Source organism: Mobula hypostoma, chromosome 3 (genome assembly GCF_963921235.1).
Source record: "Mobula hypostoma chromosome 3, sMobHyp1.1, whole genome shotgun sequence".
Classification (NCBI taxonomy): domain Eukaryota; kingdom Metazoa; phylum Chordata; class Chondrichthyes; order Myliobatiformes; family Myliobatidae; genus Mobula; species Mobula hypostoma.
The window spans coordinates 83672580-83687019 of NC_086099.1; the positions used below are offsets into that span (position 1 = coordinate 83672580).

Below are 14440 nucleotides of genomic sequence, written 5' to 3' on the forward strand. Positions count from 1 at the left end.
GCCAGCTAAGAGTCTTTCAGTTCTTGTTTGCGGGATTTTTGCCCATTCTTCCTTGCAAAAGGCTTCTAGTTCTGTGAGATTCTTGGGCCATCTTGCATGCACTGCTCTTTTGAGGTCTATCCACAGATTCTCGATGATGTTTAGGTCGAGGCACTGTTCAACAGGTTCAAAGGAACATATAAACAAGCCTGATGCATTTTGGAAACAAGTCCTGTGGACCGATGAAGTTAAAATAAAACTTTTTGGCCGCAATGAGCAAAGGTACGTTTGGAGAAAAAAGGGTGCAGAATTTCATGAAAAGAACCCCTCTCCAACTGTTAAGCACGGGGGTGGATCGATCATGCTTTGGGCTTGTGTGGCAGCCAGTGGAACGAGGAGCATTTACTGGTAGAGGGAAGAATGAATTCAATTAAATACCAGCAAATTCTGGAAACAAACATCACACTGTCTGTAAAAAAGCCGAAGATGAAAAGAGCAAACAACAGGAATTCAAGCAACACACATCAAAGTTGCTGGTGAACGCAGTAGGCCAGGCAGCATCTCTAGGAAGAGGTACAGTCGACGTTTCAGGCCGAGACCCTTCGTCAGGACCTTCGTCAAGATGAAAAGAGGATGGCTTCTACAAACAGGATAATGACCCAAAAAACACACCTCAAAATCCACAATGGACTACCTCAAGAGGCGCAAGCTGAAGGTTTTGCCATGGCCCTCACAGTCCCCTGACCTAAACATCATCGAAAATCTGTGGATAGACCTCAAAAGAGCAGTGCATGCAAGACGGCCCAAGAATCTCACAGAACTAGAAGCCTTTTGCAAGGAGGAATGGGCGAAAATCCCACAAACAAGAACTGAAAGACTCTTAGCTGGCTACAGAAAGCATTTACAAGCTGTGATACTTACCAAAGTGGGTGTTACTAAGTACTTTTGCTTTGGGCCCTTTTCCTTTTTTGTTAGTTTGAAACTGTAAAAAATGGAAATAAAAAGGTTTTCTTAAAATATTAAAGAAATGTGTCATCTTTAACTTTATGCCTTTTGGAAATCAGTTCACCTTTTACTTGCTTAACAATTCACAGTAAAAGAAATTTTGACCGGGGGTACCCAAACTTCTGCATGCCGCTGTAGATGCTGCCTGACCTGCTGAGCTCCTCCAGCACTTCATGTGTGTTGCTTTGGATTTCCAGCATCTGCAGACTCCCCGTGTTTATAACCCTGAAGTTAGTTTATTCCCCACTCCTTAGGGAATACAAAGTTCTCATACATTACAGATAGAGAGGAAATTTCTGGATGAGGTTTACCCGGTTCATGGCATTTTTGTTAAATTAATTGAATCGATTTCCATTGTCTTGCTGCACTCTATTTAAAATTTGACTACTAACCACTCAGTGAGGTACTGTCCCAGAATTTATAGTTGCCCATTCAGTAACATTTGAAAAGAGATTGAATTTACTTTAGTTTGATACTCCAGTGTTAAAAGAGACTTGTTAATCTGTCAATTTGCAGCAATAGAATGCTTCTGAAACATAATTTCATTTGCATGTGTGTGTTTGTTTTGGGGGTAATAAACAACAAGCCAAAGACTGTTGTTGACTCCATAAATACTCCTGCTCTCTAAACTGAAATAAAATATGACAGCTACTCAAAGCTATGTCCAATGGCTTTGCAGGTTGTCAAATATTAGACGTTTCTGAATGTCAGAAACACTTAAGGACAATTAAACATAATTCACACTATTAACTACCGATTAAAATTTTATGTAAATAGTAACAGCACTTAAGAAATTAAAATTGTTTAAACAATTTTAATTAAAATCTAATGTTAATAAGATATACTTATCTGCAGTGGAAAATGAACCAATATTTAGCTGATTTATGTGCCGAGCCAAATTAAAAGATCAAAGACTCAAGACTGAGGGGAGGATGAACAGTGTTCAGCTCACGACTCGCTTCAGAGCCGAACTGAGTCTGCAGCTATGGCCTGCAACCACTGGGCTCCTGGACCAGCTGGCTCACCTCAGCACTGAACAGGTTCCCTGGCTGTGGACTCACTTTCAGACGCTCTGTGGTTCATGCTCTGTGTGTTGTTTGTTTACTTTTACATTGCCTTGCATAATTCGCTCCTTTTTTTTTTGCACATTGTGTGTTAGGCAGTCTTCGTTGTGTGGGTTATTTTTAAAATGAGTCCTTTTGTGTTTCCCTACAAGAAGACAAATCTCAAAGGTTGTATACAGGATGCATACTTTTATAATAAATGTACTTCAAACAGAACTTGAAATTTGAACTTTATACTCGAGGGAAACCATGTGGCACAGAAGATAGTGTTGCTGCATTACAAATCCAGTGACACATGTTTCTTCCTGCCCTCGAGTGCTATTTGTGTGGAGTTCTCAGGTTTCCATTGGGTGTCCTGGTTTTCTCCCCATTAATAGATATGCAGGTAGGTTAAATAGCCCACCCCTAGAGTAGCTGGATAGTAGGAGGTTAGGTAAGGAGAGATAATGAGCTCAAGGGTTTATGTGAGTGAATAGATTGCAGGAAAATGTGAGGGAATGGGACTGATGGGAATGCTTTGGGAGCCTGCATAGACTTAATGGGGTGAATTGCCTCCTCCTATGTTGTAAGGAAATATGAATTCAAACCATGTGTTTCCAATATGAAGCCAAACTCCATTGTATTTAATGGAGAAGTTGTCTAATATGGAATTAGATGTTCCTGTGGATTTCTCAACTTCACAATATCTGTATTTGTTACAATACCTGTTGTAGGAACATCTCAGCAGTTCACTTCCTTAAAAAATATGCAAATGTATCCTCACATCCTGGCCAAGTCTGTCTGAAGTTGCCTAATTACAGTCTCACACTAATGCAGGTAGTCATGTGAGATCTCAGCTTGGAGTCCTTCAGGTTTGAGTTACTTGGTCAGACAGCATGTCAGTTTTTTTCACTGTCACTGAGGACTGTTTCATGTATCTGTGTCTCATCCCATATGTTCTGTCATACAACTCTTCTACTTAGTTCCTTTTCTGACTCAGGTACCTCTCTTTTCCATTGTAAGTTTTAGAATTGCTCAGCTGGGAAAGGAAAAATAAAAGAGAAATAATCTATTTAATTTCTATGAATTACTTTCGATTCCCTTTGTCCTAAATGACCACAGATCTCCCAATTGTTTATCTGAAGGACTTCCAGATATTGGCTTAGTATCTTAATGAATCCATTGTATCTGTTTTAATCCTCAATCCCTTTCCTGATGTATTTTTTAGCCATACTTCAATCGACCCTTCATTCCACCACTATCCATTTCACATGCAACTTACTTTTATGGGACACTAAATTAAAATTGAGCTGGATGTAAAACAAGCCACTGGCCACATATCCCCTGTTCTCACCAAGTAGATTTAACTAAAAGTGCTTCCTTAATTATGTTGTGGCAACAGAAGCTGTGGCTATATATTGAAGCCCTTCAGCCTCCAACATCAGTTTATCTTTGCCAGTTCACACAATTTAAGTCTGCTGTCTCCTCTTCTCTATCCCTGGCTTTTGTCTTTACATTTGCCTTGGTGACACTGTTGCTGTTACTCTCAGCTAGCTGTTTGTTTTTTTTATCATTTATAATAGATTTGCAGCCTCCTCTGTTCCTGGAACCAGATGCTGCAGTAGCACTTTAGAATTTGCTTTTCATTTTTCAGTTACTATCTAGCCCTCCTGCATTTTCTGCTAATCTCTGTTTTGCCTGATTTCCAGTCAAAGCAAAATAGATATCAATGTTGAAGTGAAGTGCTTAAAATATAAGTAGGATTACACTTTCAGGTTTACTTAGTGAGCTGTTAAAATTAATTTCTGTGAACAGCTGAATCCCCATTTGTCTTGTTCTCCTTGTCCTCATCCTCAGCAACTCAAAATCACCATCTCTTTAGTACACCTTTGCATGCCTCCTCAAATATTTTCCCAACTTATTTTGTGCCCAGTCCCTTATTCTGAAGCATATTTTCATATTAAGTATTGCAAAAGGAATACAAGTCATATTTATATCTAGGTCATCTTGGGTCCCCATGGTGTAAGTTAGTGTCCCAGATTTGGCATTCATAATTATACAGCTGAATAAAATTTCTTACAGCATATTGGTAAGGATGGTATTTAAAAAGACACAGTTTTTCTACTACAGGCTAGTGTGCTTCATGATATTTTCTTACAGGTGCTTCACCACATGAGGACACTCAGAATACTCTGTACATTCTGTTGACAGGAATACGTTACAATAGCAGCCTGTGGGAAAACATGTAATTTTGGTTTGACTTCAGCTCACCGTGCAAATACATGTCACTTTTTAGGAAGCTGTATTTTTTTATTTTGCACTGCCTATTACATTGAAGAGACTTTTCAGAATTACAAATTTAAAAATTCCTTTCTGAAGATCAGTCCACATCTTGCTATTTTGATTACAGTGAGTATTTTAACTGTTTTGAAACATCCTTACCTGGTTCAGCCCATGCCATTGCCAACCCTGCATCATTCCGGGTGGGTTTGTTTTTGCTACATCATTCAGTATTAGAATTACATGTAAGGTCAGATGCTAAAGTCACTTACTCTTGACGTCATGAGGCTCCTGGGTTTTGAATTTTTAATAGGGAGATAAGCGACTGGCCAGCAGGTTAGAATCCACTGAGCTAGCTGCAGCACACTCTTTATTTTGGGGCTTCTCTGTGAAAATGAATCCTTGGAGCTTGCTCAAGGACATTGACAGCAGATTACTGTCATAATTGTTACTGGGTGCAAAATAAAATCAGCTTTCATTTTGTGGAACAAATTGGCTTTATTATAACAGGTGACAATTCCTCATAAATCTTCATTATTAACATTCAGGCTGTAATGCCCAGAGGTATTGTGAATAAAAGGCTCCTTTTCACTTAGTCACAATCATGTTGTTTTATGAACTGCTGCAGCAACCTAGCAATTGATGTTTTATCGTTATTGTTTCTCATTTAGGTACTATGTGTAAAGATTTTCCATTAGGATTACATTATGGGGCAGAATCATCCAAACATAATGCAGTGTCAAATTTATGCCTTTTTTGCAGAATCATGAAATAATAAATATGACTTTTGTTATAGGTGATATTTGCCAAATTAATTCCTATCATCTCAGACCTTATTTTATTTGAAATCTTTCAGGTCGTCTTCCCTTTTTGTACACAGCAGTACTTTTAAGCTTTGCACTTCTTAAATCGCAACACATTGTGATCTGCTTGCTCTGTTGGTGCAGAGTGCTAATTACCCACTCTTTTTATATAACACAGGGTGTTGTATGACTGCCTCATCACCTGCTGTCATGCTTATTCTTTGATAAGGACATATTTCAGTAGCTACACTGGAGGAACAGGCCCCACCCCCAGTCAATGGTCTGAGAGGATAGAATATCTACAGACGCTGTGTGAGTCAATAATATGTGAACTGCTACACTGGCAGCTCTTACCACTTTAGACAGCCTCAACTGGTCAATGCCTGCTGCTACAGCTGACCTAACAGGAAAAGGGCCAATTGGACAGGAAAATTAGTATTTGCTTCCCTAGCTGAAAATTTGTTTGACAGATATCTGAGGTAAATCAAAAGGATTTTATTTCAAGACAAGTGGGACAGCAGCCTGCAGTCCGAACTGTGGAACAAGTTTTCTGTTACAGACACCTCTCCTAATCTCTCTATTTTTGCACGAAGAATTTAATCCAGTCTAGCATGAGTGGCTGTAGGAAAAGGTGTAAGCGTGAAATTGTGAAATTTGCTCAGTACCTGTTCAGGTTTATTACCGGCTCACTAAGCACAGGTAATTCTGTGGGTTCTCTTTTTATAAATTAGTCTTACTTGTAAAATGTTATTTCAGCAGAATTGTGTTAAAATATGCTTTTGGGATTGTTTTACTTGTGTTTTGTTCTGGTTTGATATTTGTTATGCCCTGAAGGCTGAACACATGGTTCTGTTAACTGTATTGCAATGAAGACTTTAAATGTAATAAGAGCTGTTCAGGATTACTAGATAATGTGTACTCATTCCAGTAGGCATAGAGTGTGAAATGAATGAGTAACATATACATAGTTATATTAGATAAGAGTAGATGTGTATACTCCTTCATATTCATTATGGATAAGGAAGCTGAATGGTTAAAAAGCTGCTGTAGACTTGGATCAAACTTGTTGCATTAAATAGTGCTTTAAGTAAGTTATTAATATTTGAAATGTTGTGTGAATGATCCTCTTTGATTCATCCTAAATCTGAACTATTGAACTGATCATTTTCGCAACTTGCTGCATAAGTTGAACAGAGCAGAGCAGAAATACTACTATACAAGTTTTGTAATACATTTATAACGAAACATTGGGATGATTATGTGATAGCCTTTACTACTCAAAACTGATTGTTCAGTAAATCTCCATACAAAATATTTAATTGAAAAGCTTTGTGGCAAGAAACGTCCAGCCAATGGCATGTTACTCAACAAATTTAAAAATATGTTTGACTAATCTAAAATAGTTTGCTTACATTATCAATTTGTATTAAAATCATCATTATATATAATGTAGTATTTTAGAGGTTCTTAACATGTCACATATACAGTGCCGGATAACAGGGCAGAAAGTATTGTTGTTCCCTGCAATAGCGTTTTATATTTAGAGTTTTCTCAGAGTGGAGAAATCTAAAAGAACTAGTTGGATGTTGCACTATTTTAATGAACTGATTGTCAATTAAGAACTGTGACTGATGTCTCTTTTCCAGCCACAAAATATTCTTTAGTACTTAAAAACATTGTTTTAGGGTATTACAAGTGAACTTATACCAGGAAATAATTCATTATGTTGGCATATTTATTTGTTCCATATTTTATTTCTCACATAGGAATAACTGCTGCTTCAGTATAATCATATGACACAATTTCCAAATTGTGGTTAGGTGTGTGATGACGTCACAATTATAATGCAGTCAGGCACTAATCCTGCTGTTGTGATTTAGTAATACAGCACTAACAGAAATCTGCAAATACATTTATCCTGATGACTTAACAGATATCACTGGTCTTTATTCATATCTTGTCCAGTATATCAAAAAATACAATATAAGGTGTCATGAATCTTCACCCATAATATTGTCTGCCTTTATTTTTTGCAGTAATATTTTTGATAAGGGTTTACAACTTGAATCTAGGTCATTGTAAATAATGATAACATTGTCTTCATAAATGCAAGAGGGTACCGTCTTTTCACATCTTCTGCATCTTCTGATATGCATATAGTGTTTCTCAGTAGGTTCAAAGAGATGCTAATCTCAATTTTAACTCTTCAAAATTTATAATGCAAATAAATAAGACTTGTATGATTTATTATCTCATTCTGTAAACAGAAGTAAATTATAACAAAACACCAACTTCACAGACTCTGAAACATTTAAACATGAGTATAAAACAATGCAATAAAGCAATGACCTGTCCATTAGGTGCAGTGCCAAGCACATTTAAAGGTGTGATATGCATGAAGGTAAGAGATAGACCGGTCTATGCAATATTCAAAGCTTCTTGTTGCTCAAGTCACATTCTATTGAGGAACACAAAATATCTTTGTTATTACTTTCGGTAGTCAACTGCTATTTACATACTTTGTGTATAATATTATTGCATCCTTGTTTATTCTGCTGTCTTAAATAGATTGTCAGTCAGAGCCTAGTAACTTGTAATTAAATTAAAATACCCAAGTTGCTGATGAAGAAGTGTGAAATTTGCTCCCCTGGTAACTATGATAGTTGAGTTATAAACCATTTATGAGAAATGCCTGCTTGCAAACTAAAGCCACAAATCTCTATCTCATTACTGCAATCTGGATGAAGATTTTGCATCTGCTCTTTGCTATCTTGTAAAACAAAAATACCTCAGTTTTGTATTTATAGTTGTGTGTTTCCCTAGCAACAAAGCAAACTATTAACCCTTTGAGCACATGATAAGTCGTGCATGAAATCTTCCTTAAAATGAAACATTGCAGGACACCATTGTCATAACTTACTCATACTCTTTATGTTTGGGCTGCATCTAAGTAATTTAAAGATAGTATTTAGAAAGGCTTCAGCTTAAACTCTCCTTTCTTTGCATCACTGGTGTACTTTAAATGTTTGTATATTATAATATTTCTAAGCAATAGATGATAAATAAATTCTGGAGTTAATTCTGGTGTCAGTTTCCTATCCTTACATCAAAGAACTCTGTCACTCTGCAATCTTGCCATGTAGTGGAGTGATTGGTTCTGATATATGATTGCCAATCTGAAATGTTAACTCTGCTTTTCTCTCCAAAGATCCTGTCTGACCTGCTGAGTATTTTGGATTTCTTTAATTTAGATTTTAGTTTTGCTTTTAGATTACAGTGAAAATGGCCTAAAAAAGTGCTAATTTGTAGCTTCCTTATGTTCCCACTTTATGGCAATTATATATAATATCTGAAGACATTTAACTGAATGATCTTCATGTTAAAACATAGCTCAAATTAAATACACTCGCTATGAAATAAAATACAGAAAACGCTAGGAATTTTTAGCAGACCAGGTAGCATGCATGGAGAAAGACATTTCAGGTTGATAACTTTTCATGTAAATTGTTCATTAGACTTAACCTGATAAAAGAAAATCATTGGCCAGATCATTAACCCGCTTTCTCCCTCCGCATGTGCAACCGGACCAGTTGAGTCTTTCCACCTTTTTGTTTATTTTATTTCAGGTTTCGGTTTTTTGTTTTGCTTTCTAGTTATAGGTGATATCGTTTGCATTCGTGCGGTCACTAATATTAGTCATATACAGTTAATTGGGAATCAAATGTGCAAATTACATTTTTGAGAGCAGTAATACGCATCATCATACGTACGTTAATCTTTTGTTTTTGGTCAGTAAAACGGTAAGACAAAAGTTGAATGTGAAAGTATCTTAGTTATCAGTTAGTTACCTAAATATTTGTGGTACAGGAAAGAAAAGAAATGCAGCAATATGGAAACACTGGCGGTTTTGTAAGGATAGAAAAACCATGACAGTAATCAGATAATTGCTTAAGAAAGCAAGGATCAACTGATGAAGTCCAGTTACAAAAATACTTTGCAAGAAAGCAGCACCCTATTATGATTTGTTTGGAGATCAAGGAGAATGTGAGTCTGATGTGTTTTATAGTATGTGTCAACATTCTCAGCAACTGCTTGCAATGAAATCAATGTCTATTGAAGCTGTAGACAAAACTGAACGCTGCCTTGGGAATGCACAATTCCTGGGAAGTCGGTGCAATACTTTTAAGTGACGTTGAAATAAGAGTCACCCATGCAACAATGGTGGATTAAAGGAAGTCTTAAACATTAGTTTTATTTGTCACATGTACATTAAAACATCAAAACACACACATGGAATGTGGAGGAAACCCACGTGGGGTGAATGTACAAGGCTCTTTTTAAATAAACAAACACTGTAGAATTACAATTGCCTGCATTCATCATGGTAACTTTACACTAAAATTTGTACGTATGACGGCATTGGCATCATCAAGCTGAGTTTTTTTCAAGTTAGATCAGCAACTTCATTTACAATACCAGTTTTCACAATGAAAATTCTAATTGAGATTTGCAGATCTGAGCAGCTTAATCCATGACTTACAAAATAATTGCAAGAAGTAGTTCAAGTTGCAAAACTATTATCTATCAGAATCTTAGTTTCTTTGTGTCATAACAAATTTTGGACTCCAGTAATTGATTTTGGGTTTTGAAAGGCTATTTCATGACTAATTAAGTACTACAGGTAGCAGCTAAAATCGTTTAGACTTTGATTCAGATTCATATTCACATTTATTTATCATGAGTATTGGAACGTAGTGAAATGCAGCAACAACCAACACATCTCAGGGTGCGCTGAGGGCAGCCTATAAGTATCACCAATATAACATGCCAGCAATGTACGGCAGAACAGCACGGAGCACAAGAAGTGACAAGATAACAGAGCAAAGCAAGACACGCTACTCCCTAAGTGTATGCTCGCAGTCTTCCTAATCCAGGACAGGTTGCCTTCTGCCTCCAGCCTCCACGGACTCAGACTTGCAGACACTGGGCATGCAGACTCACAGAGATTTGCAGAGTCAGGGTCCAGCCATCGGGTGGTAACTTCCAGACCACTGATAAACCTTTGCCAACCCGTGATGAGGACCCAAACACCAGGCATTAAACTCCAGACTTGCCTATGATAAGGCCCTGAGCAGTAGACCTTGATCACCAGGTCTATTGACCTGCATACCTACGGTATTTGATAGCTCCCATTTATTTCTCAGCAGTTTTCAAAGTTCAATTTAAATTTATTACCAAAGTACATATAAGCCGCTATATACAACCTTGAGATTCGGTTTGTTGCAAGCCTGCTCAGTGAATTCAAGAACTATGATAGAATCAATGAAAGACTGCATCCAACAGGGCAGATGAACAACCAATATACAAAAGACAGCAAACTGTGCAAACACAAAAGAGAGAGAAATAACAATAATAATAAATAAGCAACAAATATCGAGAACATGAGATGTAAAATCCTTGAAATTGAGTCCATGGGTTGTGGGAACAGTTCAGTGATGGGGCAAGGAAAGTTGAGTGAAGTTATCCCCACTGGTTTAAGAGCCTGATGGTTGGTGGTTGAGATTTGTAGAATGGAAACTTGCTTTTCAGTTTCACGTGATAACAAAGAGTTGCTGGTAAACTGAGTACAGTATTGTTCCAAGCAAAATGTGATGGGATGAATTGACTGAATGTTCGCAAATCAATGAGGCAGTTGAATTGTTTCTGCACAGATCGAGTAAATACAAAAATAAGCTACTGGGTTTCCAAAGTTCTACATCTGAGTGTGACTTCTGAGCTTGGTGTTTTTTAAATCAACAATTAAAATTAGTTGTCTCTTTACCCGGGCTGTTTACTGGAATAAAGTGTAATGCTTTGTTTTGCAGATTTACCAAGGAGGGAATCCTGGCCCTTTAAACAAGAGTTAGTTACATATAATAAGACTTCTGGCTATCTACATATCTACAATCATTAATGAGCATAGAATTTCTCTCAATCATCTCTTTGAAACTTTACCGGATTCTATATCTGAAACAATCTTCCATTTTCTCAACTGCAGAGCAGTGCTGGGCCTTTTTCATCTCTGCCTATCATTGTTACTGGGTAAAAAGCTATAAAATTCCTCTTATCCTTATTGTGGGGTGAACCCCTATTACTGACCGTGGAGAAGGACTTTGGCTTGACTGTTTTCACACCAGTCTCACTAGAAGATCAATGAATAATGTGTTCTTTCCTAACACGTTTGCTCTTCACACACTTTCACTTATGTTTATTAATGCCATTAATGATATACTTATCAGTGATAATGAAGGATCATTGTTGAGGGAACTTATTCATTATTGTTGAGGAACGTATTCATGCTAGGTTGATCAGAAGGCTTCATCACCAGCCTTTACCTACCTGATTTCAGTAGTAAAGAGGTGGTGTGTCATTTCTCCTGGTTTTCGATCATACATAAATTCCATTTTCTGCCTTCAAATCTTATTCACCTGCAAATGTTATTGCTTCTCCACTCTCTCTCTCTCCTTTCCCATTTCATTGTCCTTCGCCTTCCTCCTTCACCCTTGTCAACAATTGTTCAGGGTATAAAATGCGCACAAGTATTTATTTCACATCCCTTGCTTTGCCAATGGAGGCTAATTTCATTCCATTTGACATATTGTCCATTCTGCATGTTCTGTGACCAATCTTGTCATTTCACTTAGTTTATATCCTGTCAAAATGACAACTTTCTCCAGATTATTGAGTCTGCAGTAGATCCAATTGTGACCCATTAGCTTGTCACCTTCTGTGTACCATAGCCATACAATGTAATTATTTTCTTCCAGATTGTACATATTATTCTGTGTTTTTATCATCATCAGCAGCAGTATAAAACAAAGGATATGAAAAGATATTTGAACAGGGTTATTGTTATTCAAATAAGTAACTCATTTTATTTGGAAATTGTAGAACCGTGTTCATTGATGTGAGGCGTTTAAGGTTTCTAATGAAGCCTAATTTACAAATGAATGAAGGGAGAATGCAAATTACATAATTAATGTCCTGTTTTAGTCCCATAAATAGTACTTCAGAATCTTGTGAATTCTGTTCAGTTTTTGTCTGATGCATTCAGATGCCAGTGGCGTGTTATTGTCAAGTTGTATTTTATCTGCACAGTCAGGTTCCCAACTGATAGAGCATTTTACTACCACCACCTGAATGTGTAACTTAATCACTGCATCCACTGAATTGCCGACAGTGATTGCTCAGAAGTGATCAACTGCCTACAGGTTGGAATTTTTGTGGCAGATGTATTATCCTGAAAGTAGTTGTACTTCCATTTTATTGGCTTCAATTACTAACTAATTATACTCAATGGAATAAACAAGAGGGAATACTGTAAAGCACTTATAATCTTCACAAGAAGATAACTGTTTGTATGATGTTCCATCGAGACTGAGGCTATTTACTATGGATGAGGTACTTGAACTACATACGCTGGAGCAGAATTACTGGGATTATTCACGTTATCAATTTAGACAGAATGACAAAGGTGGACGGAATGATAGTTTATTTTGTTGGTCTATTTTAAACGATCATAGGAAGAAAGGAGAGATGAAAAGAGAATTTTCCTTACACGAGTTATGATAACATGAAACATTTTCTCACAGGGATTAGATAAGGCAAAGATTAGAGCAGATTGGATCAATGAATCAAAGCTTAAGAAGAGACAGTATTTGGAGAAAGTGCTGAGTACTTGAAATTTCATATTTCTGTTGAGCATGGTTGAATACTTATATTGGACTTTAGAGTCAAGGAGTTGTACACCACAGAAACAGCCCCTTTTCAACGCAGAGAGTTGTACACCTCAGAAACAGCCCCTTTTCTGTGCAGAGAGTTGTACATCACAGTAACAGCCCCTTTTCTGTGCAGAGATTTGTACACCACAGAAACAGCCCCTTTTCAATGCAGAGATTTGTACAACACAGAAACAGCCCCTTTTCAATGCAGAGTTGTACACCACAGAAACAGACCCTTTTCAATGCAGAATTGTACACCACAGAAACAGCCCCTTTTCAATGCAGAGAGTTGAACACCACAGAAACAGATCCTTTTCTGTGCAGAGATTTGTACACCACAGAAACAGCCCCTTTTCTGTGCAGAGATTTGTACACCACAGAAACAGCCCCTTTTCTGTGCAGAGATTTGTACACCTCAGAAACAGACCCTTTTCAATGCAGAGAGTTGTACACCACAGAAGCAGCCTCTTTTTTTATGCTTGTGTCACTCATCGTTAAATGTGTGTTGTTTACGCCTTATTACTATTTTTAAAATTGAGTCTTTTGGAATGCATTTCTGGTCACCATTTGGAAATTAAAATTAACATCAATTTAGATGATTTGTTCTTTTTATATGTAATAAAAGAAATAACCTTTGTACAGCAACCTGTAAGATAGTCCAAAGCTCCAAGAATTAACCTATTCATTTATTTGTTGAGGCACAGTGCAGAATAGGCTCTTCCAGACCTTCAAGCTGAGCTGTGCCAGCCACCAACCCCAGTTTAATCCTAGCCCAATCACGGGACGATTTACTATGACCAATCAACCTATCAACCAGTATGTCTTCCGACTATGGAGGAAACCAGAGTATCTGGAGGAAACCCATGCAGTCATGGGGAGAGCGTGCAAACTGCTTTCAGACTGCAGCAAGAGTTGAACCTACCTGTAAGTGTTGTGCTAATCCCTGTGTCACTGTGCTGTACCAATCAATGAGTCAGCAGTCTCAGGAGTTATGATGATTGTACTGATTGTGAATATTCACTGCTGAATATTCTGTAATTAGGCAGAAACTTCCCATTCTGCATTGTAATGGCAAGCACTCACTTGTCCAGGCACTGTCTTGCATATTGTATTGCCATTGAGTATAATCAGTGGGTTTCACTTGACTAGTCTATGGAGTTAGCACTGTTCTCTCCCTGGGCTGGTGATTGGAAATAACATTCTGCTTCAGTGATCCCTATACTTCAAAGGAAGCAAAGAAGGTAGAGCTTCTCCTCGAGAGGCAAGGCCACCACTGTAACCAGTGTTAGAACTCAATAGGCCAGAATACTCTCGACTGGCAAGGTGAGAAAATAGATATAGCTCCCACTGAGTGTTTGCAGTTTCTCTGCTAATTCTTTTAATAGATCATACTGATGTCACTTAAATTTCCTAACATCATGATCACATCAAATGAGCTATACTGATATATTTCAATTGATTTCAGTTACTTCACTCACTTTGTTATGTATTTCAAAGTCAAAATGATCTGCAGTGTTTAATATCTCCAATCACAGTGAGCTTCAAAAAATGTTGGTAGTATATGCAAGAG

At 37.4% G+C, this 14440-nt stretch overlaps 1 protein-coding gene across 2 annotated transcripts in view; it reads left to right on the forward strand.

Moving 5' to 3' along the window:
* kcnip4a (potassium voltage-gated channel interacting protein 4a) overlaps positions 1-14440 on the forward strand; it is a 1016612-nt gene that overhangs the window by 198281 nt on the left and 803891 nt on the right. The window contains exon 1 of one of the 2 annotated variants that reach the window (XM_063043374.1): positions 5445-5809. The exons of the other annotated variant lie outside the window; for it this stretch is intronic. Coding sequence (XP_062899444.1) covers positions 5722-5809 — 88 coding nt within the window. The 5' untranslated portion in view covers positions 5445-5721. Of the gene's footprint in view, positions 1-5444; positions 5810-14440 lie in introns of those variants that run through there. 2 annotated transcript variants of the gene reach the window in all.